We start from the raw sequence: 26,053 nt of genomic DNA on the forward strand, positions 1-26,053 counted from the left end.
TTAATAAATGTCCATATAGCAAAACATAAACAGAGAGATCATTTTTTGAAGACTGCGTAGGATTCAACATTTTATACTTCAGAAAAATGTGAAAAACTCATGTCTTTAGACAATTTAAAAGTTATATTTCATGTGGAATTGATAACCCACCTAAATGATTACAAATACAAAACTAGTTCAATATGTAAATAAAAAGTGTACTGTGTTTTGTTAAAAAAATTTTCATTAATTTTGGTAAAAATTATTGCACACTTAATTAAACTTTTCTGTTAAGTTTTAAAAGCTATTGATCCATCTCAACCCAAGACTACTTTATCAAACTAACATCTTTGTACAGGCCATATATATATTTCAATAACTAAGGTTATCATTCTCAATCGTCCTGTAAAGGAAAAAAAACACAAATCAGTAAATAATACATACAAAAAGTCTATTTTTGAAGAATCTGAATAAGATATTTAACGTTTCTTTTTTTCTTTTTGATTTGAAGAATTGTAGAGATGCATCGCATCTTTATAAAAGGTTATGTAATTAGAAATGCTGTTAAAATTAAATTTTCATAATTCATATTAATAAAAACACATACCTATAAACTTTTTTGACATTTTAAACATATTTACACTCCCGCTACATATCTATTTATGGTCTAACAGCAGACCATTTCAAAACAAACAAAAAAAACAGCTGAAAGAAAGGGTTGAAGATTTTGAATGGGCGTAGCAAGAGGGGATTGTGGTGTGGTTGTTATTTTCATTTTTTTAAAAACATTGCAACTGCATTTTACATTCTAATATTTAATACAGGGTCAAATTTACGAATATAATATTTTTCTCTAGATAACAAAATCCAAGGGTCATTACTCTGCACTTGCTCTAATGGCACCATTTGAAAATCATTGGGCTGGTGTCCATTAGAAGAAAAATGAATACCTACAGCTTTAGTTGAATTTGGTTTAATGGAACTGTTATGGGCATTAAATCTATCACAAATACGATTTTTTGTTTTGCCAATGTACTGTGGTTTTAGTCTACAATTGTCAGATTGTTTAACACATGTTATACAATAAATTACATTAGAAGATAAACAATTCATACTAGAGAGAATAGGAAATTTTTCATTTGTTGTTGATGATGTTAAATAATTTGCAAATCTGGGTGAATGTTTACAAAGATTACAATTTCTATTACAATGTTTAAAACCAATCTTTTTTCTCTCTGATTTTCGATCATTTAAAACAGGAAGTTTAGCTCGAATCAAATATTCTCTGAGATTTTTTGGCCTAGTCCACGTAATCATCGGTGGGTGGGGAAAAATTCTTTTTAGTCTAGGATTTTTTACCATAACTTTCCAAAATCTAAAAATTATATTTGAAATAGAGGGTAAACGGGGGTCATATTGTAAAGATAAAACTGGGCGTTTTATTTCAGATTGCTTAGCAACTTTTTGTAAAGCAACATTTCTATCAATAATTTTCACTTTATCAAAAGCTTTTGTTATATAATTAACTTTATAACCACGTGATAAAAGCTTTATTTTCAAACAATCTAATTTGTTTAAAAAATCTAAATTTTCACTGCAAATACGTTTTAGCCTTAACGCTAATGAGTAAGGTATATTTTCTGTAATGTGTGAGGGGTGACAGGATAAGGGCGAAAGATAGTTGCATTTTCGCCCCGGTTTCTCATAAAGGTCAGTTTTGATAAAGTTATCCTTTGTCACAGAAATAACTGTATCCAAAAAAACAACGGTTTTCTTGGTGAAATCATAACTGGCTGTAAACTTAAGATATGGATGGAAATCATTTAAATGTTTAATAAATTTTAAAAGCTCATTTTCACTACCATTCCATAAGAAAAATATATCGTCAATATATCTGCGAAAATGTCGGGGTTGTAGGCCTTTCCATCTTTTAAGAGCCAATTGCTCTACACCAGCCATAAATAAACACGCGAACGTCGGGGCGACTCTTGAGCCCATCGCGGTGCCTATAGTCTGTAGGTAGAAAGTATTATTAAATACTAAAATATTACACGTAAGGACAAATGTAAGAAGTATAATCAGGAACGATGTTGGTACAGATTTATCTTGTCTCTGGTTCAAAAAGTAGCGGAAAGTCTCTATACCTTGTTGAATTGGTATATTTGTGTATAGAGACTGTACGTCATGATTTGAGCATTAGTTTGATCACCAGGTGGGGTAGGTGAAAGTGGTGGGGATATCTGAGAACGTGGAGGAGGAAGGCTAGGTGGTAAGCCCTCCTCAACTCTATTCTGCACTGGATTCTGGTTAGTCATTGTAAGCATTAAAAAATTTTTAAGCTGGGACCAGACTCAAAGATATCCATAGAGTAAAATAGGGGATATCACAAGAAGGATATTCTTCAGAGATCGGAATTGTCATCGTAATTTTTAACGTAAATTTTTTTTTTTTAATTCTTAATTTATATGTATGCTATGGAACAATTAGTTGATAGAATGTTACCCATGTTCAATTCTACTTAATTTATTTATTAAAGCTGGGGGGCTAAAGCGGTGTTTATTTCTATATACAAATTTTGGGGTGAAGTAGATCCCCCCTTAAAATGTTTGAAAATAAATCAGATTTAACCATCTCAAAAAAAAAACTTTTTTTTAAATGGGGGGGGGGGTGGCGAAGTAATGACCATCTTAACGGGATTCTACTTAAACCCACTAACATATTGGTTCTTTGAAAAGTTTTTATTATATTTTATGCTAGGTGGAATCAACTACCTGAATTCTATTCTATACTTTTTTTCTTTGCATTCATATAATAGCTATTTCATCATTGTTCATAGTTTTCAAATCTAACTACTGCGTCATCCCGAAACTAGTTTTTTAGGCCTAGTTGGAAAATAGGCCTGGAATAATTTTTTCTTACGTTTCCCATCCCCTATCCCTGGATATACCCAGGCAGGAGGGGTCATTGGACTATAAAGTGTAAATCAATCTGGTACCCAAAGTTTTATGACTACAGAAGGGTGATTTTGTTTATCATCATTAAGGATAAGATTTACCTAAATTTATCGTCCATTGTCCTATCACTTAAGGTCCCTGGATAGTGATACATCCATACATTTTCTACGTGTTAAAAAATTAACGTCATGTTGTTTTTCTTAGAGCCACATCCTTTTCCTCCATTTGGTTATATTAAAGCGACAAGAAAAAATATAGGTAGTTTTTGGCATATCAAATTATTTATCAAAACAAAATTGTGTAAATTTTAAAGGCACCTTTGATTTTTTTTATCACAAGTAAAAAGAACTTCTCAAAATCTTAAACATCAAGAATCGGATTTCGTAGCAACGCCTCTTAAGTGTCGTTTCGTCGTATTTTCACAGTAGCTTTTGATGGGTTATTTTAGGTTAGGTTAGGTGATTTTCCCGCAGGGTTAGGCAATTGAATTGGCCCCGCTAGGTCTAGAAATAGGGGAAAAGCTACTGTAAAAATACAACGAAACGCCCCTTAAGATGTGTTGCCACGAAAGGGACTATACCCCAAGAATCTAATCGCAAAATTCAAAATTAAAACATAATTATGAGATTCTAAAAACTGTCAATATGACTAACATTATTTATCTACTATGATCTTTTTGATCTATATGCTAAATATTGAAATATTCGTTCATACAGGGTCCAAGATAAAGCTGTCATCAGGGTTCTTCTGATGAGCCTGGGTGCAAGACCGACAAACAGACCTCTTATTCCGTCAGACTTTAGAATATTTTTTGTAGCTGTAACTAGAATAAAAATAAACTTCATAACATGCTTAATGAAAGAAATAATAATAATAAGCATAAAACTCAGAGTAATCATTTCTCCTTTGTTTTTAAGTGAATAAATTGTTAATTCGGGGCCACCCTACAAAAATAAGAGGCTAAAAAAGGTTTGATTTGACATAAGAATCATAGGCCTGAAAATACCATAAAAGTACTCGTATGTTAATATTAGGTCATAACCTAAGAGGACTTATAGAAACTTTTAGCTGTGTATTACTATCATCCCCTTTCCCACTACAACTAACATCTCCTATCATTTTCTTTGGGGTTTGTCTCCTGGAAATAAATACTACCTAAATATTTCTAACAACTAACTTGGATGGGGTTTACTAGTTTATTATTTATACCCTTCCCTTAAAAAGTCACAAGTTTATTACTCTGGTGTAGAGTATATTAAAAGAAAAAAAATGAATAGGTAATACCTGAATTTAAATGACTTTTGGAAACTTGAACTTGCGTTTTTATGACGTCAAATGGATGGGTAACTACACTAGCAGCAACTCCCGCCAAAATACTGCATAAAAAATGCCGCACTACATTATTTTCTATTCTAGTTGTGCTTTGTACTTCAGTCTTGGTATCTATTTTAATGAAAAAGAATCATAATTTAAATCTAACCAAAAATACATATCTGAAGCAATGGATTTTTTTGTAATAATTCAATCTTGATAGGTAGGTAGTTATTCTCAAATAAAAGTAACACATCTTTAATTCTGTCTGTCTGTAGGGAAGAATCTCGCTGAACCAATATGGTTCTCCTTTACAGTGAAGCTTCTCATAGGTCCAGGGAGGGCTATTTAAGGTTTGGGTATAATTTATTCTCTATCTTCCAAAATTGACCCCAGGAAAAAATTAACCTACTTTAAACTTTTTTTTTACTTTTTCTTTTTAAAACCAAATAAAATTTGCAAGTAAGGTTAACTTACTTAACCCTCCAATCTATCTTCTCAAATGCCTTTGCATATTTGGTAGTAACATTTAAGTCAGTATTCTTTTTTTAATAAAGTGTTGAGTAATGTTTCTTTTTCCCTGTAAAATTAGTAATAATTTTGAGCTGTGAATAAAACATAAGATATAGACCAGAGTAGGGAACATCTCGTAACAAGGTCGGTACAAGTCCAGAGGTCAATCCGCGCACACCTTCAGTCCGTAACAAGTTACCTAAAGCATTAGTAAACCATTGAGAAGCTTAGTAACATGTATCTTACAATGAAGACAAAACAACCATATATATGAAGCTAAGAAAGGGGGAGGTAGGTTGTGCTAAAATTCAGTAAAGGTGTGAGTTTTAAGGCTTAAAACCAGTAGAACAATATTCACTAAATATGTGTATTCTTTACCTATTTAAAAGAATTAAAGAAAATTTTTTTAAAGTTAAAATTTATTTTATCGTTCTACTACAGTTTTAGGCCTTAAAACTCACACTTACGGAATTTTAGCACAAACTACCTCCCCATTTATGAAAATAAATCGAAGTATGAAGAAGAATGACACAAAAAATACTAATTAAGTTTTGTTCTGGAAAACACAGATACAGTGAATTAAAGATTAGCTTTGTTAAAATCAAATAGATATACAAGTAAGAAAAAACGTTTAAAATGTTCTTAAACGCCAGGGAGGTATGAGAAATTAAACTGTAATTTTTACTGCCATCCAAGTAAAAAAATACGTTCGACTTCAAAAACTTAGGACCTATTTTTAAATCTTGATTTGTTGTATCAATCAATTTGAATCTACATAGAGGGAATTTTGTTTATCATAATTGAAAATGTACATGAATTTATTCTCTATAATCTTATCACTACCTCCCCCCCCTCCCCCATTTTCTAGGAAACAATCAAATATAATACCTAAAGCTTGAAAAATTCCATTGTAAGAGAAAACACCAGATTCAAATCTTGTCTTTATAACAGTCACGGGAATAAATAATACGCCAGCTGTACATCTGGGGATACAGGAATGATTATTGGATTGCACGACCTTTGTTTTAGAGTTTCTATGTTGTTCCAAATAATGTGAGTAGCGACTACATATAAATTAAATTATTACAGAGTGTTCTCTGCTAAAAATTAAATTGGGTAGTTGCACGATAGACATTTAAACTTGAAATTAGTAACCAAATATGTATTCTTGTTCAATGGTTAAAGCTATATTTAATATTTATCGGGCATATAGGTTTTTAAAAGAATTTTAAATTTTCTACCACTTAGTTAAAAATATCTAGACTTGAAATCATTTTGTATTACATACTTATCATAATACATAATTCTATAATGTAAGACAATATTATTAACTTATGCTTTCACTCACTTTTCTAAAATCGTGACTTTTACCTACCTATACAATTAAAGAAAGTTTTGGACGTTCCTCAAAAACGCCTGCTTAAATTTCATTTTCATTTCAGTTACCTACCTATCTTAATGGCTGGCCTACCTGTATCAAAAACATTTACAAAAAAAAAACATTTAAAGGTTCACTACTCCAAGTACCTAAACTTGTTAAATGCACTTCGTGCAAGTGCAACTATCCATTTGAGGTTAAATGATAGAATAAGGTGAACATATTTTCGTCTAAAAATCATAGCATTCCTTCCTAGCCGCGCAACCAAGCACCAGAGATTGACTAGGGGTTGGGGGTTGATCCCCCACCAGGGAAGACTGAAGGCCCCGCAGGGCTGAGAAATATACACCAACACCAGGCACAGTTCGGGCTATAAATAAAGAAAAATAATTTTAATTTACCTAGGTATGTATTTTTTGTAATAGAATTTTCGCATTTAAAAAAGTATATAATATTGTGTATAAATACCTAAATAAATGATAATATTTAACCTTTACCTAGTGTAGGTACAAGACCCTTCCAAAATGCCAGAACTCCTTCGTGTCTGTTTGTTTTCATCTTTTAGATCAAAGTAAAATATTGTCTATAACAGGGGGTGTAAATTGTGCATGGAGTTCCCGTTTAAGGGGGGGGGGCTCAATAGTACTGAAAACAAAACCTCAGCTGAGCATAGCTACTTAATTTTTGCATTTTTTGGTTATACTTTATAATTGAACAAGGGGAGATACATAAAATATTTTTTTTCACCAGGGGAAAACAAATTAATCTTGGAATGAATACACATCACTTGTCTATATTTTAGAATTTTAAAAATACAAGTTACTTATCAAATATATCAAAGTTTTAAATGAATGGGATAATTCTATAATGATCTAAAGACATGCCTCAGAATGTATTTAGTATGTTGGAGCATGCTTAATCTTGGTAGCAATTGTTGTCTGGTTTTTACCATGTCTAAATACAAAAAACAACAAGATTAGTTTTCACGTTAACGGATGCCTTTTATAATAAAAAAAAAGATTATTGTCTTTTCGTGTACATACAGAAAAACTCAATGGAACGTATAAAAAGATTTTACGGAATGACTTTAAACCCGATCAATATCCTGTGGATCAGAACCAGTTTTCAGCCCTACTGAAAAATCATGTATAGAATCGTATTACAGACAATATTAAATATACCTATTCTATTTAATTGTCAAATAAAGATCCAATTACGGCATGGAACGATTGAAATCAGATTTCTAATCCTAGGAAAAAAAATCAGATGAAAATGGTCGGTGAAGATCCCTAGGCAAAATTTAATAAATACAGACAAACAAGACTCTTACTACTTTCGTAATTAATTTTATATCTAAACCTACCTAAAGGTTGTAAAATAAACGAGGAAAGAGTTCCACTGACTGCCCCAATTGTAAAGGATTCAAAAAATGTCTTTTTGGTCGGAGACTCCATTTTACCAACCCCCTTTTTATGTCTTTTTTGGCTACCTCATTTTAGTCTGTAATTTAAAAAATCACAATTATTTTAGTACTTGATATATCTTTTTTCATGATTCGTAGATGACCTCAAAAACACTACAAAGTATGGCATTAAAGAAGGGTTCTGATTTTCTATTTGGAGGCAAAACTATCATCGTAGACATTTTTAAAGATATTGAAAAAAATTTTTTTTTTGCAATTTACATAAATTTGCTTTTTAGAAACATCTTTTTTATTAATCACATAATACATTATCACACAATTTCAACTACATAATTATTCTAACCAAAACTCGTCATATAAATGGATGAAAACATCCATCAAATATGAAAAACACAAAAATTGTGCTAAACTTTTGAGTTAATAGACATTAATTGAGTTTCAAATACATTACATTTTTTTAACTGTATGAATTAGATACCTTGTATTTTTATATAAATCTGAATGTACATAATTTTGTTTTATTTGAACATATTTTTGAATTACTTTTACTGAAATCAATGCAGATATAACATGATAATAATAAATTTTCTAATTACATTTTAACTAAACCCAGAAAAAATATCACAAAATTACTTTTAATGAACAAAATTCATGGATTTTTTAAATATAAATTTGAAGATTTTTTTTTTAGATATTTAGAATTCCCAAAACTTCCTCGAATATTTCATCCAGGACTATAGAAGTTTTACTAGCATCAGTGACAATACATCCAACAAAAACATTTCTTCCAAATTCAGGATGTAGAATTACCTAAACACAACAAATTATTATTAGGTAGGTAGGTAGAAATTATCTATAATACAAAGTAGAATGATGTCCGTCCGTCCGTCCGTCCGTCCGAAGCTTAAGATCTCGGTAACCACTGAACCGATTGGATTCTACTGTTCAGGGTATATACCTATTGGTGCTGTGGTGATTTTAAGCTATTTTCTTGGGGGGTGGGACACTCCCAACCCCCCCAAAAACAAAAAAATCCCCCCCCCCATTTTTTTTAAATTTGATAATGTTCCAGTCCAGGGCAGTTCCAATTTTTTTTAAATTGATACTGGGGCAGCTCCCATTTTTTTTTAGTTACCTCTTGGGGCAAAGCCCCTAGAGGCTAGGGGCGAAGCCGCTAGTTTATATAAAAGTATCAGGAAGTCTATCTGAACAAATGTGGTCCTCCTAAATAATGAAGCTTCTTAAAGGTCCAATAAGTTTATTAATAAAAATCACCACTAGAAAAAAATACCCATCCCAATGGATATAGAATATACGTGGATATTATAACAGAAAAAAATTTCGTCAATTTAGGTTGCTAACATGGACATTACTTATTGGTCAGTTCGTTGTTGCCGTAGGAGAAGAGGGGATTGGGTAAAGGGGGGGGGGGGGGGTCGCTACAAGTTACACTTTATTAGAGTACATGATAGTCTTGTGTAAGATCCCCACTCCTAACTCAGAAACCCTAAAAGATGAAATAGCAGTTACAGACCAAAAGTAAGACAGACCAACTAGAAAATAACTTGTTTGTAGAGTAGCTTAGCTACTAAATGTCAGGAATCTAACAGGATAAGACAATGGCCGATAAATTGTATGTATATACAATGATGATACACAGAATTACCCCTTCTGTAGATTATAATTAATGGTTAGGCTTTCGGACAATCAACTTAATGAACCAACAAACCAAAATCCAATAAAAGTCCCAAATAAAATTAAGCCAATGTTGTTAACTTTGGGGGATAGTGTAATAATCAGCCTATTGTCCTCTTCCTGTCTGACTAAGTGTACCTTGCAGCATCCCAAGTCCTCAATACGGAAACCTAAAGCTCTAAATTTCTCATCAGTCTCAAACATTGTTGTGTTGGTGTGGGAACTAAAAAAATATACCTAAGTAAAATATAAATAACTAGCGGTTTCGCCCCTATAATATTTTTAAAAATAAAAAATATAAAAAAAATTTGGTTCCGAACCATACTCTCCCCCCCCCCCCCCGTTTTTTTCTTTTGAGGGGGGAATTTATTTTTTTGGGGGGGTTGGGGGTGTCCCACCCCCAAAGAAAATAGCTTAAAACCACCACAGGACCAACAGGTTTATACCCTGAAGAGTAGAATCCGATCGGTTCAGTGGTTACCGAGATATTAAGCTTCAGACGGACGGACGGACAGACATCAAGCTACTTTGTATTATAGATGGCATTCTACTTTTGTACCCAAAGTCTTGGGTTTGATAACCAAATTAAGAAAAGTTGCGTTAATTCTAGTACCCAAAGTCCAACACAAAATAATGAATCTAAGATCCATTTATTTTTTCTTGTCCTACATCCCTGGCAGATATTATATAAGTAAGGTTTGTCCGTCAGTGTGTGTGTGTGTGTTTAGCTGTATTAAAAATCTGAAAGGTAACTTTTTGATTACTATTAATTGGCCAATGGCTATAATACATCCTACCTAAAGGCGACATAATACTAAACAAACTGTTGCAATAATATTTTATCATTTAAGTAGGTACCAGGGGTGTATATTCTACGTAACATGGGATCCCCTGCTCAGGGGGCGGGGGGGGAATAAAAAATAAGTGGTTGGAGGGGAAAAAAAATGTAAAAATTAAGAAAACTGAAAACATTTTTTTCAATTTCTCAACTTTTCTTGGTGAAAAAAACTAAAAAATTGAGTGGTAGGAGGGATAAAATAAATAAAATATAGAGTTCTTTAAATATTTTTCCATTTACTTGGTAAGAAAAAACTAGGGGGGAAAAAAAATAAAAAAAATTGTAGCAGGGGAAAAAAAATAAATCTTGTGCAGAATATACACCCTTGGTAGGTACCTAGGTATAAATAGCAAAACCTTTTTTTAACTTCCCTCATATTTTCCAACTTATGACTCTAAAATTAATAATAGTACCTACTACCTACAGATTATTTTGAAAACTAGAATTAGTTTAGTGGTGCATATACTGCACAGTGCACAAGATTCATTTTTTCCCCCACCAAGAAAAAAAAGGGGAAAATGTTTCTAGGTCTCCTTTTTTTCATTTTTTACCCCTTCCACATATTTTTCCATATGGATGGGGAAAAAAGTTTTGTTTACCTAAAGTATGGAGTGCCAGAATATGGATCAATAAAATCTGCCCAGTGCCCTTCTTCCTTTAGCCTAAATATTTAAACAATTACAAACTTAATAGATTTATTTAGGAATAGAATAGTTTCATTACAGCTATCTGAAAAGTTTAGAGTCTTAACTTCCTAATTTCTTAAATGTTTTAATCACTAAGTGATACTCCCCCCCCCCCCCACCATGTGACTAGATTTTAAGATTCAAAAAAAGGTGCTTAACTATGAATGTAACCTAGGTACAAATGTATTAAAATAACTAAAGTTTTACTAACTTTAAACCGTGAAACTATTCCATATTTTTTACTCTTTGCTTCAAATAACAAAATGTAAACGATTGGAATTGATAAGACTTGGATATAGCGAAATATATTTACTACAGAAGAAGTTTATTCCAGATTGTGTAGAATAGCTTTATGCCGCCGCGTTTTTTGAGACTCAAATAACAACGAAAAAATGTAGGTAGGTACCTTTTTATCAAAGGGAAAATCTGTTTCAAAATATATGTATTTACCTGCCACAAATCTCCTTGGCCACAAGAACAAACTTTTCCATCTTGGCATCTCTCTCCTCTTCAACCTTAGACAAACAATTATATTATTAGAGAAAATATCCCATCCTTTAAAGTTCAAACCCAAGGATCCTAAGGGATAAGACAATTTATCTATATTCACTATTATGATAAACAAAATCACCCCTTCTTTCGATGCAAATAATTTGTTGAAAGTTTAGACTCTCAATAGTTTGAGACTAACCAATCACAATTCAATAAAAGTACCCAAAGTTTTAGAGCCATCAAATAATATAATGTGCATGTAAACTTTAGGTACCAGTGTAATTTACACTTCACACACACAAGCTAATACTTACCAGTTCGGACCATTTGCTCATGTCATTTTCAGTGTGTTGACTGTATGTAATGGTGGTGAAAGTTCCATTTTCAACGTCTCTGCCAGGGAACAGAGACTTCATGTCTTTTCTATTAAACAAAAACAAAATTAGATTAAATGGAAACTTGCAATCTTACATTACCCAAAGAAAGCATTAGTTAATTAAAATGTTGAAAAGAATAATGAATATTGTTTAAACAAAGACAAATTTATGCATGTATAATAGTTCTATAACCATGTCAAACCCAGATTCGATCTTATAACACCCCCGGAAACAAGCGAATACGTTAGGTTTTCGCGGGTTAATGTATTTACCTCAAAAGGATGGGGGTTTCATGAGCAATAATTTCTATGTCCTCCATATCTAACTCAATAAGACGAGGAAACTCGTCCAATAAATCTACGCACACAGCGGATTCAGATCCTATGATAATAAAACAAGGTTAACATTAGTTATTTTGGTGAATCGTATCATAGACAGCTTTCCGCGGATATAAATTTTTTGTAAGGTCAAAGGCCCGGGCTAACAAAACTGGTATTGATTTTATAATTTCTAATTCAATATTTGCTGAAAATTGCCTGTAATACGGTACTTAGACGATTTTTCAATATGGCTGAGAACCGGTTCTAATCCAGCAGATATTTATCGGATTCAAAGCCATACTGAAAACCATATTTTATTCTGAAGCCAGAAATCTGAATAAGTGGCCTTAACAAGCATGATAATCCCAAACAATCATGGATTGACAAATGCAGATGTTCAGTAATCTAATCATAAAAAAGAGAAGTATGTACTAAAATAAAGAAAGGGAGATAGTTAATATGTAGATAAAGAAACCTATGTAGCATAACGACAAACAAGCGTCAGTTACATACCTTTAGAAAGGTGTATCATTACATTACAAAAAGAATCATTAGTTTATCTTATATAGCAGCCGAGAAAACCCTATTTTCCCCCATATAGCGTTACAGACTAACGGATAGATAAAGTGAAGTACAAAGTAGCCTCGCTACTATAAAAAAAAAGTCACCTGGTGTGTATTTGATAAAATCGTGTGCGTTGTAAATGGCGTGAACCTGGGTTTCCTAAAATATTTATTTTAATCATTTTAAAAGACTTTAAAAAAAAAATAGAGATACTTTACTTCAGTACAGCTTTACAACATTAGGCACTTTGAGGGAAATCATCAAAATATGCCAATTACCTTGTTCAAAGGATGTGTAAGAATGTCAGGTTTCGAGTATCTATCTTTTTTGGCAGGCTCTGGAAACTGACCGGAAAGACTGATACCTATGCAAATAAATTATTTTTAATTACAGAAAACATGGAACACGGTAGCTACAGTTTTGAAATGAATATTACATAGATATTAACTATAAAAATATTGTGTAAATATTCTAAGGGGGGGGGGGGGGAAGTTTGTACAGTTATAGGAAATGAAATTCAGTATAAAAGTTTGGGAGGGCCGTGTGGGCTTATTTTTATAGTTATCAACCTAATTCTTTTTGTAGGCTCTCTTATATGACTGGATGTACACATAAAACTTTGAAAATTGAATTTCGGCACTTTCCTTCTTGGGGCTTGTGGAGCACAAAAACCCCCCAAACGCTAAAAATATGAGTTCTGAGCTTATTTTTAAAGATATCAACCTGATTTTTTTTTGAATAATACTTTTTTAACATAACTGAATCAACGAACCATTACAGATTTCATTTTGGGACTTTCCTTCTAGGAGCTTGTGGAGCAAAAGACCCCCAAAAACTAAAAATATGCGTTCTGAGCTTATTTTTAAAGATATCAACCTGATTTTTTTAAATAATACTTTTTTGACATAACTGAATCAACGAACCATTACAGATTTCATTTTGGGACTTTCCTTCTTAGGGCTTGTGGAGCACAAAAACCCCCCAAACACTAAAAATATGAGTTCTGAGCTTATTTTTAAAGATACCAACCTGATTTTTTTTTTAAATATTACTTTTTTAACATAACTGAATCAACGAACCATTACAGATTTCATTTTGGGACTTTCCTTCTAGGGGCTTGTGGAGCAAAAGACCCCCCAAAACACTAAAAATATGAGTTCTGATCTTATTTTAAAAGATATCAACCTGATTTTTTTTGTTGAAACTTTTTTAACATAACCGAACTAGGGAACCATTACAGATTTAATTTTAGGACTTTCCTTCTAAGGGCTTGTGAAGCAAAAGACCCCCAAAAACACTGAAAATATGAGTTCTGAGCTTATTTTTAAAGATATTAATCTGATTTTTTAAGGAATCTTTTTGAACATAACCAAACTAGAGAACCATTAGGTACAGATTTCATTTTGGGACTTTCCTTCTAGGGGCTTTTGGAGCAAAAGAACCACAAAACACTAAAAATAGTTCTGAGCTTATTTTTAAACACATCAACCTGATTTTTTAAAATAATACTTCTTTAACATAACCAAACTAAGAAACCATTACAGATTTCATTTTCGGACTTTCCTTCTAGGGTCTACTGGAGCAAAAGACCCCCAAAACACTAAAAATGGGACTTTCCTTCTAGAGGCTTCTGGAGCAAAAGAACCACAAAACACTAAAATTATTAGTTCTGACCTTATTTTTTAAAAGCAGGTTGATATCTTTTAAAAATAAGCTCAGAACTCATATTTTTTTAGTTTTTTGAGGGTCTTTTGCTCCACTAGACCCTAAAAGGTAAGTCCAAAATGAAATCTGTAATGATTCTTGAATTCAGTTATGTTAAGAAAGTTTTCTTTAAAAAAATCAGGTTGACGAGCTTTAAAATAAGCTCAGAACTCATATTTTTAGTGGTTTTGGAATCTTTTGCTCCACAAGCCCCTAGAAGGAAAGTCCCAAAATGAAATCTGTAATGGTTTGTTGATTCGGTTATGTTAAAAAAGTATTATTAAAAAAATCAGGTTGATACATTTTAAAATAAGCTTAGAACTCATATTTTTAGTTTTTTGGGGGGATCTTTTGCTCCACAAGCCCCTAGAAGGATAGTCCCAAAATGAAATCTGTAATGGTTCGTTGATTCGGTTATGTTAAAAAAGTATTATTATTTAAAAATCAGGTTGATATCTTTAAAAATAAGCTCAGAACTCATATTTTTAGTGTTTTTGGGGGTCTTTTGCTTCACAAGCCCTTAGAAGGAAAGTCCTAAAATTAAATCTGTAATGGTTTCTTAGTTCGGTTATGTTAAAAAAGTTTCCATAAAAAAAATCAGGTTAATATCTTTTAAAATAAGATCAGAACTCATATTTTTAGTGTTTTGGGGGGTCTTTTGCTCCACAAGCCCCTAGAAGGAAAGTCCCAAAATGAAATCTATAATGGTTCGTTGATTCAGTTATGTTAAAAAAGTAATATTTAAAAAAAAATCAGGTTGGTATCTTTAAAAATAAGCTCAGAACTTATATTTTTAGTGTTTTGGGGGTTTTTGTGCTCCACAAGCCCTAAGAAGGAAAGTCCCAAAATGAAATCTGTAATGGTTCGTTGATTCAGTTATGTCAAAAAAGTATTATTTAAAAAAATCAGGTTGATATCTTTAAATATAAGCTCAGAACGCATATTTTTAGTTTTTGGGGGTCTTTTGCTCCACAAGCTCCTAGAAGGAAAGTCCCAAAATGAAATCTGTAATGGTTCGTTGATTCAGTTTGGTTAAAAAAGTATTATTTTAAAAAAATCAGGTTGATATCTTTAAAAATAAGCTCAAAACTCATATTTTTAGCGTTTGGAGGGTTTTTGTGCTCCACAAGCCCCAAGAAGGAAAGTGCCGAAATTCAATTTTCAAAGTTTTATGTGTACATCCAGTCATATAAGAGAGCCTACAAAAAGAATTAGGTTGATAACTATAAAAATAAGCCCACACGGCCCTCCCAAACTTTTATACTGAATTTCATTTCCTATAACTGTACAAACTTCCCCCCCCCCCCCTTATTTTATTTTGAGAATTTTTATACATTATAGGTATACGACAAATGGAAAACAAATTAGTTTTTTCGACAGGTACCCATCCAAAGTCCCTTGCTGTGAACCTGGCTGTGGCTATTGTGTACCTGTGTGGCCAGGAAGACGAAAATTTGGATCTGTGGTGCCCAGGACTCCTAGTTTCTCATCCGGCCAGGTTATGTTGGATTCTGGACTGTATACAAATACTCCAGTTGAAGATCCCTATATTTTAACATTTAAAGACTTTCAACTTCTGTTTACCACTTACGGTTAATACATCTGTTGCTGACAAAATATAGCCAAGCCCTTATTTTGTCTAGGTATCTGTGCATGATATTGAGTTACTCATGTCTTAGTCAATGCATTTCCCCTTCGATAAACTTACTATGAATATCGTGCATCTGACATAGCAACAGCAGTGAATTCTACGTTAAATATATACAAACTTTTTTGTCTGCTATAAATTCCCTTAAAAGTTGGACGGATTTTTATTTTGCGTATCTGATTGACTATCTACCTAAGGTAAATCTCTATTTACAAATACCTGTGGTGTCTCGTTTCTCCAGCCTCTAGTTCCTCCAACTAAGGGTCCACTGAATTGTCGACTGCTGATTATTCGACTTGTCAGACCTTAAATATAATCAAACTACATTGACTTAACTTATGGAGAATAACTACAACAAATAAAATTTAGAAGATGTATCTATAACCTTCGCTAAGTAAGATAAATAATAATCCTTCTTTTCTGCTAAGATTTCAACATATACGCCAGTTATTTTATGTTCAGCAGAACTTGTATTAAAACCATTGTTTGGTAGTAAACACGAGAAAAATAAATTTAGACCCTTTATCTCCAAAAAATCATAAAAAAAAACAAATCAGATAAATTCACTGGTGTGAAAAACTTAAAATATTTTTTGTTGGTTTTATATATCTTCATTCAGTCTAAATAGCAAAACTAGCTAATACTTTAAAAATTACACAAAATCTTATTTTATGACCTAGGTATCTAGTTAGCTGTACAAAAAAAAACCTCTAGGTATAAAAGGGGGTAGGGGATTTGTATAACATGCCCTCATAAATATCCGTATGTAACTGAATATATCACCTTTAGCACCTTGAACTGTTCTCATACGCGATGCCATCAGTAATCCAATCATTGGATGTGATATCTGGAAAAGAAAAAGTGACACTAGTTGGGTAGGTATTAAATTACTAGCGGCTAGCTGTCTTCGTGACATTTAGGGGCTTTATATTCGATCACGAAATGTAACAAAAGCTATTAAAAATAAAGACAAATTTATATCCTTTGTGACAAACTTATTTTGCTTTCTTATATTAAAACATACTAAACAGTGACACTTGTAAATCTTTGTTCTAACATATTGTATATTAGGTATTAAGTGCGCGTTATTGTTAAGATAAGTGTAAGTTCTCGAAAAAAATTCACTAAAAATTTGGCAGATTCCTAATTATGATCTAGCTAAATCTGTACACATCTATAATAAAACGCGATTATAACGGAAATTAGCGCGTGCTCTCGATAAAATCGTGTATGAACCTACTTAAATAATAAAATTATAATAAGTTAATTTAATAACAAGATGTGACTTTTCAGCATCTTACTGTACAATAGAAATATGGATGTATTTTTCAATTTCAAAAATGGCAAAATCCCACATATATAAAAATTATGGAAACTTTAAATCATTTTTAAAAACTTTGATGTAAAACTATTTTAACAAATCATTATTTAAACAAGACTGTTTTCATTTTTCTAATTATTCAAAAATATAATTAATTTACATAAAAATAAAACTAGTTTCTACGATTATTTTTATAAAATTGTATAAATATGGATTTGCATCATGTTTTTTTGTTGCGCTTAGGACAAGTTTTGTTTTGATGAGAGCGCAAAACGCGGCATTTTGGACAAAAACTTTTTTCCTATTATCAAAAATTTCTCAAGACACTTTTCCCCCATTCCATTAGGTTCAGAGTAATCAGTATAAAAAGACTCCATGTCAGTGTGACTGCACCCTAAGATATCTAACCAACCACTGTACTGGAAGCTTCTTTTTTAAAGATCCGGGAAAGGGTTTAGATACTTTTTGGGCGGATATGCTAGGTATAACCCAGGGAGTAAGGGAGGGGACAATGGATAGAATATTCAATTTTTAAGAGTCTCAGGCTTTGGGTACTGGCTTAGAGGGAATGTGCAAGAATTTGGCAGTTTCTGGCTGACTCTGGGTACTAGCGCACAAAATGCCGCTAACTCATTTGTTAATTTTGAATATTGCAGACAAGTATCAATAAACTTAATTTGTTATGATGTGGCTGGTTTTAACAATTTTTTTCTCTCCAGAAAATATCATTTCATAGATAAAAACTTTATTGTGATATTTGTTTAATAAACAATCTAAGAATCCAATTAAATTTTGGGTTATGGGGCTATGGGTTGAATGGGTTCCAGGGAGATGTTTCTAGTTATTAATTACAGAATGGTTACATCAGTCTGATGTGCTGGTAATATAATTTTCAAATGAATGCTTTTTTCTTGGAACTTTCTTTTTATTTTATAGTTTTCTATAGTTTGTATTAACTCTCCCTTAACAATTTCCTCCATATTTTCTGGATGAATCTGGATTTCAAGGTCTTTCAGCAAATACTCTTGAATTGAATTAATTGCCCATTGTCCCCTCCCTTACTCCCCTCCTATAACCCCTTATGGGAAATCGCCCCTGTAAAAAATGCACTTACGATTTTTAAAAAAATTTATATTTAAAAAAAGTAAAGTGGAAGATTCAATTTCCATCCCCCGTATTTCAAGTGCCTCTAGAGGCCTTTATGTGAGTGTATTTCTATCCTCATAATAAAGTAAGAGGATGTTTGTCTATTTGTACCGAAGGATCTCGCTAACCGCCGAATCAATCGGGTTCGATGTTACTTTTTATATACTAGCGGTTACTCCAATAAAGGCCTCTAGGGGCACTTGAAAGGGGAGTTGATTCCCAAAACCATTTTTTTAGGGGGGGTTATTTTTTTCAAGGGGCAATTTCTCTTGTGAAGGTGGTGGTACCCTCCCCCAAAATAATTATAAACCTTCTTGGGACCTATGAGAAGCTACCAATTAAGGAGAATCTGATCTGATTTTTGGTGATTTATGATAGGCAAGTTACAATTCTTTAAATAATATTTAGTGGAATAGAGAATCACTAAAAAAAACTATATCTTTTCTTAAGATTTCAATGTTAATGTATTATTTTCAATTTCAAAAAAAGACCATATTATACCCAATGATATCTACAACAGAATTTTCTAGATTTTTGTTTAAAGTAATAATCTTAAAACTTTCATGTTATTTTACCTACAAAAAAATTTTAAGAGAATTATTTAAAAAAATTATATTTTTTTTCATAAAAATCAAATTAGGAGGCAAAACAATAAAAATACTTTTTAATGCTGCTTATATTAACCCTTTCTAAATCACTGTTAAGTTTGGGATTAGCTACTTTAAGTTGTGAATTAAGTTGTGAATTAGATTCCTAAACACTTTAACCACAAAAACTATATCAAACCTAATTGATGAAAAATTATGTTTAGAAAATCTTTCTTTTTGGTTCAGATTTTAAAGTTTTTAACTTCCGATTTTTGAAAAATTTAATGTTTACATTTCAATGTGTTTTTCTACAGATCAGAACTCTTACTCTCAAGGCAGGCTCATAGTACTCCTCGTCCCTCCCAATATCCCTGTAATATTCCTTCTTTAGAAATAAAACACCTTTTGAAATGTTGCGCTAAACATACACTGTGACAAAATTTAAACCATTAACAAATAAAAATCAAATAACATCATATAAATTGCATTAAATTGAATAAAGTGAAGCCCACATCTTTTTAGTGTGAAAGGCCAAATTAAATGTTTTGAATTAACCTATATAGAAAAGCTTAGTCTTATTAATCTTTGACATTGTTTCAAGTGATGGTAGGTTGGCTAAAAAATATGACCTACAATTATACAAGTCTTGTTAGTAGCGTTGCTACTCTATAACTAGGTTTTAATCAACCATCTTACTTGCTTATGTTTTATTTAAAGTGCCCTCAGTGTCAATAGAAGAGTATATCACTAAAAAGATCAGAGATGGGTTTTTGAAAGATGAATGCCGCGTTTTTTTCAATAGAGTATACAACTATATATTTAATTATTTCGCTTTTGTTGGCACGGCCTTCATAGAAGAAAAACAAATTATCTTCAATCCATTTTTGCTGCATAATTATTAATGCATCTTTTTAGAGCTGTATTAGACATTATACAAATGGCTAAAATAACAATTTTAAAATTTTGAATTCTTAAGTTGTATACTCTGTTGAAATCCTATCGTCTTCGTTCAATTAATCAATGTCTAAAAAATGTCGAAAAAACGCGGCATTCATCTTTCAAAAACCCATCTCAGCAAGAAAATTTACTTTACTTCCTTATGTATTGACAGATTTGGAATAAATTTTATGAAATGAAATAAATAATTTTACGAAAATCTTATATTCAGTGATTTATAGACAATAATGATATTTGAGTATTCTGTTATTGCTGTGCTTCTTATGTACATAATTGTTCTGGTTTTGATATAAATTACGGCTAAATATGAATGGGAGCCATATGGACATGAAGATCTCTGCCAAAAAATGAATCAAAATTTTTATCTGAGACATTTAAAGGGACACTCCTTATATTTTATTTACTAGGAATCGGATAAGAATTAAATCTATACATATCAAATATAGATGTATAACCGAGACAACTACATGGATCCAGTTTTGGGGACCTTTTACGTCTGCTAGCAAATTGCCTTCTGATCTTGGCTGTGTTGATATTTCCGACGATATTGGCTGATATTCAAAGACCTAATTGAAAGTCTGCACAGGGTCCAAGGGGTGGGGACAGCTATTTAACCCCTTCACCCTCTATTGTTTTAATATATTGGAGAAGGAAACTAGAAAATATTTCAGCATATCATTTTCAATCATAGGGAGAACCATTAAACTAAATGATAGTTCTGAAATTACAAATCTATAGAAATCAAATGTTTTTAAGTGTGGCCCTTTGTACGATTCTTTAAGTAACCTAATTTTGTAATTATGTAAATTAGGCATTTTTTTCTCATTTTGGAAAAAGAGAAAATGGGACAATGGACAATAAATTTATATTTTCCTCCATTGCAGCAAGCGATGCTTAGCTTCCTATTTTATTAGAAGGCTTCACTAGGCTCCTTCATCTTGCCTTGGAGATGAAGCTTTTTATAGTGCACATACAAAATTATGTTATAACATAAACTTGACCAATGATAGGGCCAACACACAGACTAAATTACCAATGGCAAGCCATTATACATTTTGATTGACCAATGGTAGGCCAGTATGACGTCATTTTCATGGGCACTATAAAAAGCTTCCTTGTACAGAGCTTCTTATAATAATGACTGTCCCATTAAGTAGAGATATGACTCAACTCTCCAAGAGGTGTGTACACAAAACTAAATATCTATAGATGAAAATATTAGCCAAAACAAACAAAATATGTCCAATTTGTCCTTCCCATATATTATTTTTCTTATAATTTTCTTAGATGGATATACACCAAATTTTTATGTTCTGTAATAAGTGAAACACACAGTTGGTTAAAATAACGATACCCCCTTCCAGCCCCTTAATCCCATCCACTCTTACCGAACTGACCAATATACGAGTTCCATGTTAGCAAGCTAATTTGACAACAATTTTCATGATACTTTTTTGTTTAATAATTATAAAACAAATAGAATAAAGAGAATGACCCAACTCGACTACACTTACAATTTCTGCTACAGTATGTATTTTTACACCAGAAGACGAACATTTCGCTTTATTGTACTATTTTGAAGCATTTATCTTTGCTACATTACGGGAACACTAAACAAAATTTAGTGTCTTGTTTTAGAGTATTATGTTATCGTTGTTGATTCTATCTAAACCCCTCACTTATAAAGTTCCTCACCACCCCCCCCCCCCCACCCCCCAAAGAACAAAAAACAAATCAAGAAAAAAAAAGAATTTGTTTTACAAAATCATAGAACATTATATGGTTTTGTCTAAACAAGTACAATTTTGTCCAACAATAGCGAAGATTTTTAGAATATTAAGTTAATTAAGGAAACACATTAAAATTAAGAGAAAAAGAATAAAATAGAAAAGTAAAGCAAGAAACAGAAAGTAAACATAGAGAGACAAGGATGACACCATCCATAAAAGCGAAGCTCTGAAACGGTAGGACAAACGGACATTAACACTTGTATAATGTCAGAACTGAATAATCAGAATGCGAATGTAAAAGAGTCAAAGCAAAATTGTAAGTAAATTTGTTGAAAAACTGCTTGATACAGGATAATGATTATGGACATACTTATAATATTGTACTTATAATATTTACTTATAATATTTATAATATTATAATACTTATAATATTTACTTATAATATACTATAATATTGTACTTTGTTGTCCCAGGAATCAGTATACCAAAAATCAGACCAATCGGATAATTAGGTCACATACAAATTTGTTGTTAAAAATGTAAAGAAAATCAACATGTTTAAAATGGACGTACGGGCATTCTGGTATTGATTATAGAGTTGCTACGCTTTCTAACTCGTACCTAACTATTACAGGAATCACCATGCAAAATTTGAAATCGATAGGACAATTCTAACATGCCTAAATGAACGAAAAAAGCTATTTAAAAAAGTAAAAAAATCAACATTTTTTAAATGAACGTACGGACATTTTGGTAATGATTATAGAGTTACTACGCTTTTTAAATCGTACCTAACTACTAAAGGAATCACTATGCAAAATTTGAAATCGATAGAACAATTTTAACATGTCTAAATTAACGAAAAAAGCTATCCCTTACGGACGGACGGACGGACGAACGTACGGACGGACGGACGTTCGGACGGACCGACCCTAATTATAGAAAAGCTTCGCTTTTAAAAAGATGAGAATTTTAAAAATCCTGGTTCTGTAAGAAATAAAAATTCAGAGGAAAGAGAAACTGTCCCAATTTTGTATATCTTTTGCGGAACAAGTTCCAATTACGTCATATTTTTCTTTCCCGAAAAAGGGAGGGGGGGAAGAAAATCTCTTCAAAAGAGATGGGGGAAAAACCCCTTTTCTCCCATCTCTTTTTTCTCCCCCCCTTCCCTTTTTTTCTTTCCCCCTTCTCTTTTTCGGGAAAGAAAAATATGACGTAATTGGAACTTGTTCCGCAAAAGATATACAAAATTGGGACAGTTTATCTTTCCTCTGAATTCATTGCTGAGCTACTGTATAACACGACAATTTTCAGTGAACATGGCTCTGTAACATCAGGTTAAGCAACCAAGGATAACAGTGTTGTAGGTAAACAACCCATCTGTCATTATCCAACTAACAACCAGTATTTGATTTGATCATCTTTGTTTGGAAGTCCTATCTTTGGATGGTAATGAGTTGCGTTCAAAGGTAAAATGATGTTTGTCTGTCTGTGTGTCTGTTTGTACCGATGGATCTCGCTAACCGCTGAACCGATCGGGTTCTCCTTTACAGGGTAGCTTCTCATAGGTCCCGGGAAGGTTTATAACTTTTATTGGGGAGGGTACAAAAATCCTCCCAAGAGAAATCGCCCCTAGAAAAAAATTGTTTTATCTTTTTAACTAAAATAAAATAGGGGGTGGGCATCCCCCCACCCCTAAAAAAAGAAATTTCCCCCACTCTAACTTTTTTTACTTTTTCTTTTTAAATCTAAAATAAGATATTGGGTTATCAAATTCGACTTCCCCCTCCTCAAGTGCCCCTAGAGGCCTCTAGGGGCGTAGCCACTAGTAAAATATATATAAAAACAGAGGTCTAAATAAAACAATGAGGATATTTTTTCATTGTTTTCCAATTATATTAAAAATCCCCTTCCGCTTTTTAAGTCGCAAATAAATTTCAAATTATGACATAAACAATTATTGACGCAATACAATCATCATATTTTTAGTTTAAAATATATTTTTTGCATTTTTCCATTGAAAGTATTAAAAATTTTAATCTATAAATCTAGGACTTTAAAAAAAGGAAGACAACATTTATAAAAACAAAGATTAAAACATTTAAAATGTATCACAAAGATGATTTTTCGCGTTCAGAGATAATCAACCAAAAATGTCCTAAAAATATTTAAAAAATTCGCCAACAAAAATGGAAGATACAGATATTTTAAGAGAAAAAACCTTTTAGTTACGACAAGGAAATATTTTTATCAATAAAAATTCAGGTAGGGAGAGGACATTGGATTGAAAATGATATTGGTACCCAAAATATTACAATTACCTGATTGTTATCTCTGGGGACGGTTCATAAGTAATAGACACAAACATCTCAACTTTTGCAGACAAACAACCATTTAATTGCACAAGCTTTGTCTGAAAGTGATGCAGTTTGTACCGGAATTCGAACCCTTCCCCTCGTAAACAGCGAGCGAAAGCTTTTAACAATTTCTCTCATTCGTTGGATTTAAAATTTTGAGTACTTTTATCAAGTCCTGACTATTTGGTACAAAATGTTCAAACTATTAAAATTGATCTTCTGAAATGGGGATAATTTTGTTTATCTTAATTGGAATTGCAGCCTCAAAAGTGTGGAAGGGGAGTGTCTAAAAGCAACCTTAAAAAAAGAATTGGGGAAGGCCTGCCTTATCTTATTTCCCCCCTTTCAAGTAACGCAATCCCCTAGGAATGGATTTATTTTTACTTGGATCTTACACCAGATCATCTAATAAAGTGAAACTTGTAGCGGGCTAAAATAGCCTATCCCCCCTTATTCCATCTCTCCCCTCCTAATGGATTAATACACAAATCAATAAATGACAGGGGAAATAGCAACATAAATTGACGACAAAGTTTCCTGTCATAATATCCACGTATTATACTTACATTTCCCGGACTGGCTAAAGAAAATTTATTAAAAAAATAATTATTAAAATATTTGATAAATATACGTAATGGTCCTTAATTATTTTTCAACATTAATTGCCTAATCCTTTACTTTCTAACAGGATACGAATTTGATTCTCATGATCTAATAAAAATGTCTAAATTTTCTTCCTAACTTAAAATTATAAATGCTACCACAGGTCCAGTATTAATATTTTTTGAGGTGTTTTCACAAAATAAACTTTTTTTTATTTTAGCAAAATCTAAAAATTCCTGTTTTAAAATTGGTAAAACGACCCCTCCCCCATATTTTTAAATCACCTGAAGAGGGCTCTAGCCCTGCAGGAGCTATCCCTGCAGAGTATTTTCCTTTTTAGGCCCATCAAACCCTTACTTAACCGAACCTAAACCACATTTTTTTCAGAGAGTGCATTCATTGTCATTTGAGGGTAATATCCAATCATTTCTAGTCCATAACAATTCAAAACCCATAATAAGTACTGACTTAACAGACAGACTTACATAAAGACATATCTCTTTTTATTAGGAAAAACCTATAATAAAATAGACATTAAATAAAATGATTATAATATTGGTGTTATTAAGAAGGTGACAGGACAATGGGCGACAAATCTAAACTTCTCGAATCTGCCATTGGTAGTTGTTTAATATTGAAATTTTGGGTATAGTACCTTTCGTGGCAACGATCCTTAAGGGGCGATTCTTGGTTTTTTAACAGTTGCTTTTCTTCTATTTCTAGCCCCTGCGGGGGGCTCTAACCATGCAGGGCCAATTGCCTAACCATATGGGGCAATCATGTAACCCAATATAACCTAACCTATCAAACCTAAACTATCAAAAGGCATTTTTAAAAAACGACGAATCGCCCCTTAAGGGGCGTTGCCACGAAAGGGACCATTCCCGAAATTTTAATAATGCTACAAATCTTTTTTCTGCCCTGTTTTGTATGACATCTGATCTTGAAATAGTAATAATGATATCATTTTCAGATCTTGAGCTCCCTCAGACCCCTGGGCAATAAAAATATTATTATTGATGGGCAAAAGAATTAGGAACAAAGATAATTATTCTATAAGATAAACATGCTATCCTATTAAATCAAAGTAATAAGGTTGCATTGCATTTTAGAGTTCTCCATTTAAGGGAATCTTTTATGTAAGTTTTATGGATGGTTTTAGACTATATTAATTTAAATTTCAGTGTTAGGTTGGTTTTTAGCTATGTTTATGCCCGTAGATTAATAATAACAAGGATGACAACATCCATAAAATCGAAGCACTGAAACGGTAGGACAAACGGAAATTAGCACTTATCTGAATAAAAAGAATATAAAAGAATCGAAACAGTCGAAGCAAAATTGTAAGTAAATTTGTTCAAAAACTGCTTGATACGGGATAATGTTTCTGGACATACTTACATTTTTAGGACTTAATTATAGAGTTGCTTCGCTTATACTATTGTTCTTTGTTGTCCCATGAATCAATAT

The 26,053-nt window shown here is 32.2% G+C and overlaps 3 protein-coding genes across 3 annotated transcripts in view; all 3 read right to left on the minus strand.

Annotated features, from left to right (window-relative positions):
* Positions 1–26,053, minus strand: part of Polr2E (DNA-directed RNA polymerases I, II, and III subunit Rpb5) — a 75,314-nt gene that overhangs the window by 22,403 nt on the left and 26,858 nt on the right. The gene's annotated exons all lie outside the window — the stretch shown is intronic.
* Positions 3,421–7,589, minus strand: LOC145333177 (mitochondrial glycine transporter A-like). The gene is made up of 7 exons (XM_080178328.1): positions 7,499–7,589; positions 7,085–7,089; positions 6,384–6,505; positions 5,646–5,740; positions 4,825–4,956; positions 4,218–4,376; positions 3,421–3,756 (listed from the first exon to the last, which is right to left on the minus strand). Exons 1-7 carry the CDS (start codon positions 7,587–7,589, stop codon positions 3,599–3,601), a joined length of 762 nt encoding a protein of 253 aa, XP_080034454.1. The 3' UTR covers positions 3,421–3,598.
* Positions 8,234–26,053, minus strand: part of LOC145333877 (cobalamin trafficking protein CblD) — a 44,663-nt gene continuing 26,843 nt past the window's right edge. The window contains exons 2-12 of the mRNA XM_080179138.1: positions 16,666–16,728; positions 16,102–16,187; positions 15,665–15,779; positions 12,809–12,894; positions 12,635–12,689; positions 11,919–12,027; positions 11,584–11,692; positions 11,228–11,292; positions 10,691–10,753; positions 9,392–9,476; positions 8,234–8,368 (exon numbers count right to left, since the gene is read on the minus strand). Of these exons, the coding sequence (XP_080035264.1) occupies positions 8,246–8,368; positions 9,392–9,476; positions 10,691–10,753; positions 11,228–11,292; positions 11,584–11,692; positions 11,919–12,027; positions 12,635–12,689; positions 12,809–12,894; positions 15,665–15,779; positions 16,102–16,187; positions 16,666–16,717 (948 nt within the window). The 5' untranslated portion in view covers positions 16,718–16,728 and the 3' untranslated portion in view covers positions 8,234–8,245. The remainder of the gene's footprint in view (positions 8,369–9,391; positions 9,477–10,690; positions 10,754–11,227; positions 11,293–11,583; positions 11,693–11,918; positions 12,028–12,634; positions 12,690–12,808; positions 12,895–15,664; positions 15,780–16,101; positions 16,188–16,665; positions 16,729–26,053) is intronic.

The sequence above is a fragment of the Acartia tonsa genome, chromosome 12, assembly GCF_053477335.1.
Source record: "Acartia tonsa isolate MP-2025a chromosome 12, ASM5347733v1, whole genome shotgun sequence".
Classification (NCBI taxonomy): domain Eukaryota; kingdom Metazoa; phylum Arthropoda; class Copepoda; order Calanoida; family Acartiidae; genus Acartia; species Acartia tonsa.

Bases quoted from the DNA above. Each gene is read 5' to 3' on its own strand.
- LOC145333177 (XM_080178328.1), bottom strand. From the start codon at position 7,589: ATGGAGTCTCCGACCAAAAAGACATTTTTTGAATCCTTTACAATTGGG. The intron at 5,741-6,383 runs GAATGCTATGAT...CTGTATCCCCAG, and splicing joins TTGGTTGCGCGGCTAGGAAG to ATGTACAGCTGGCGTATTAT. The intron at 3,757-4,217 runs GTATTACCTATT...TTTTTATTCTAG, and splicing joins CAAAAGTCATTTAAATTCAG to TTACAGCTACAAAAAATATT.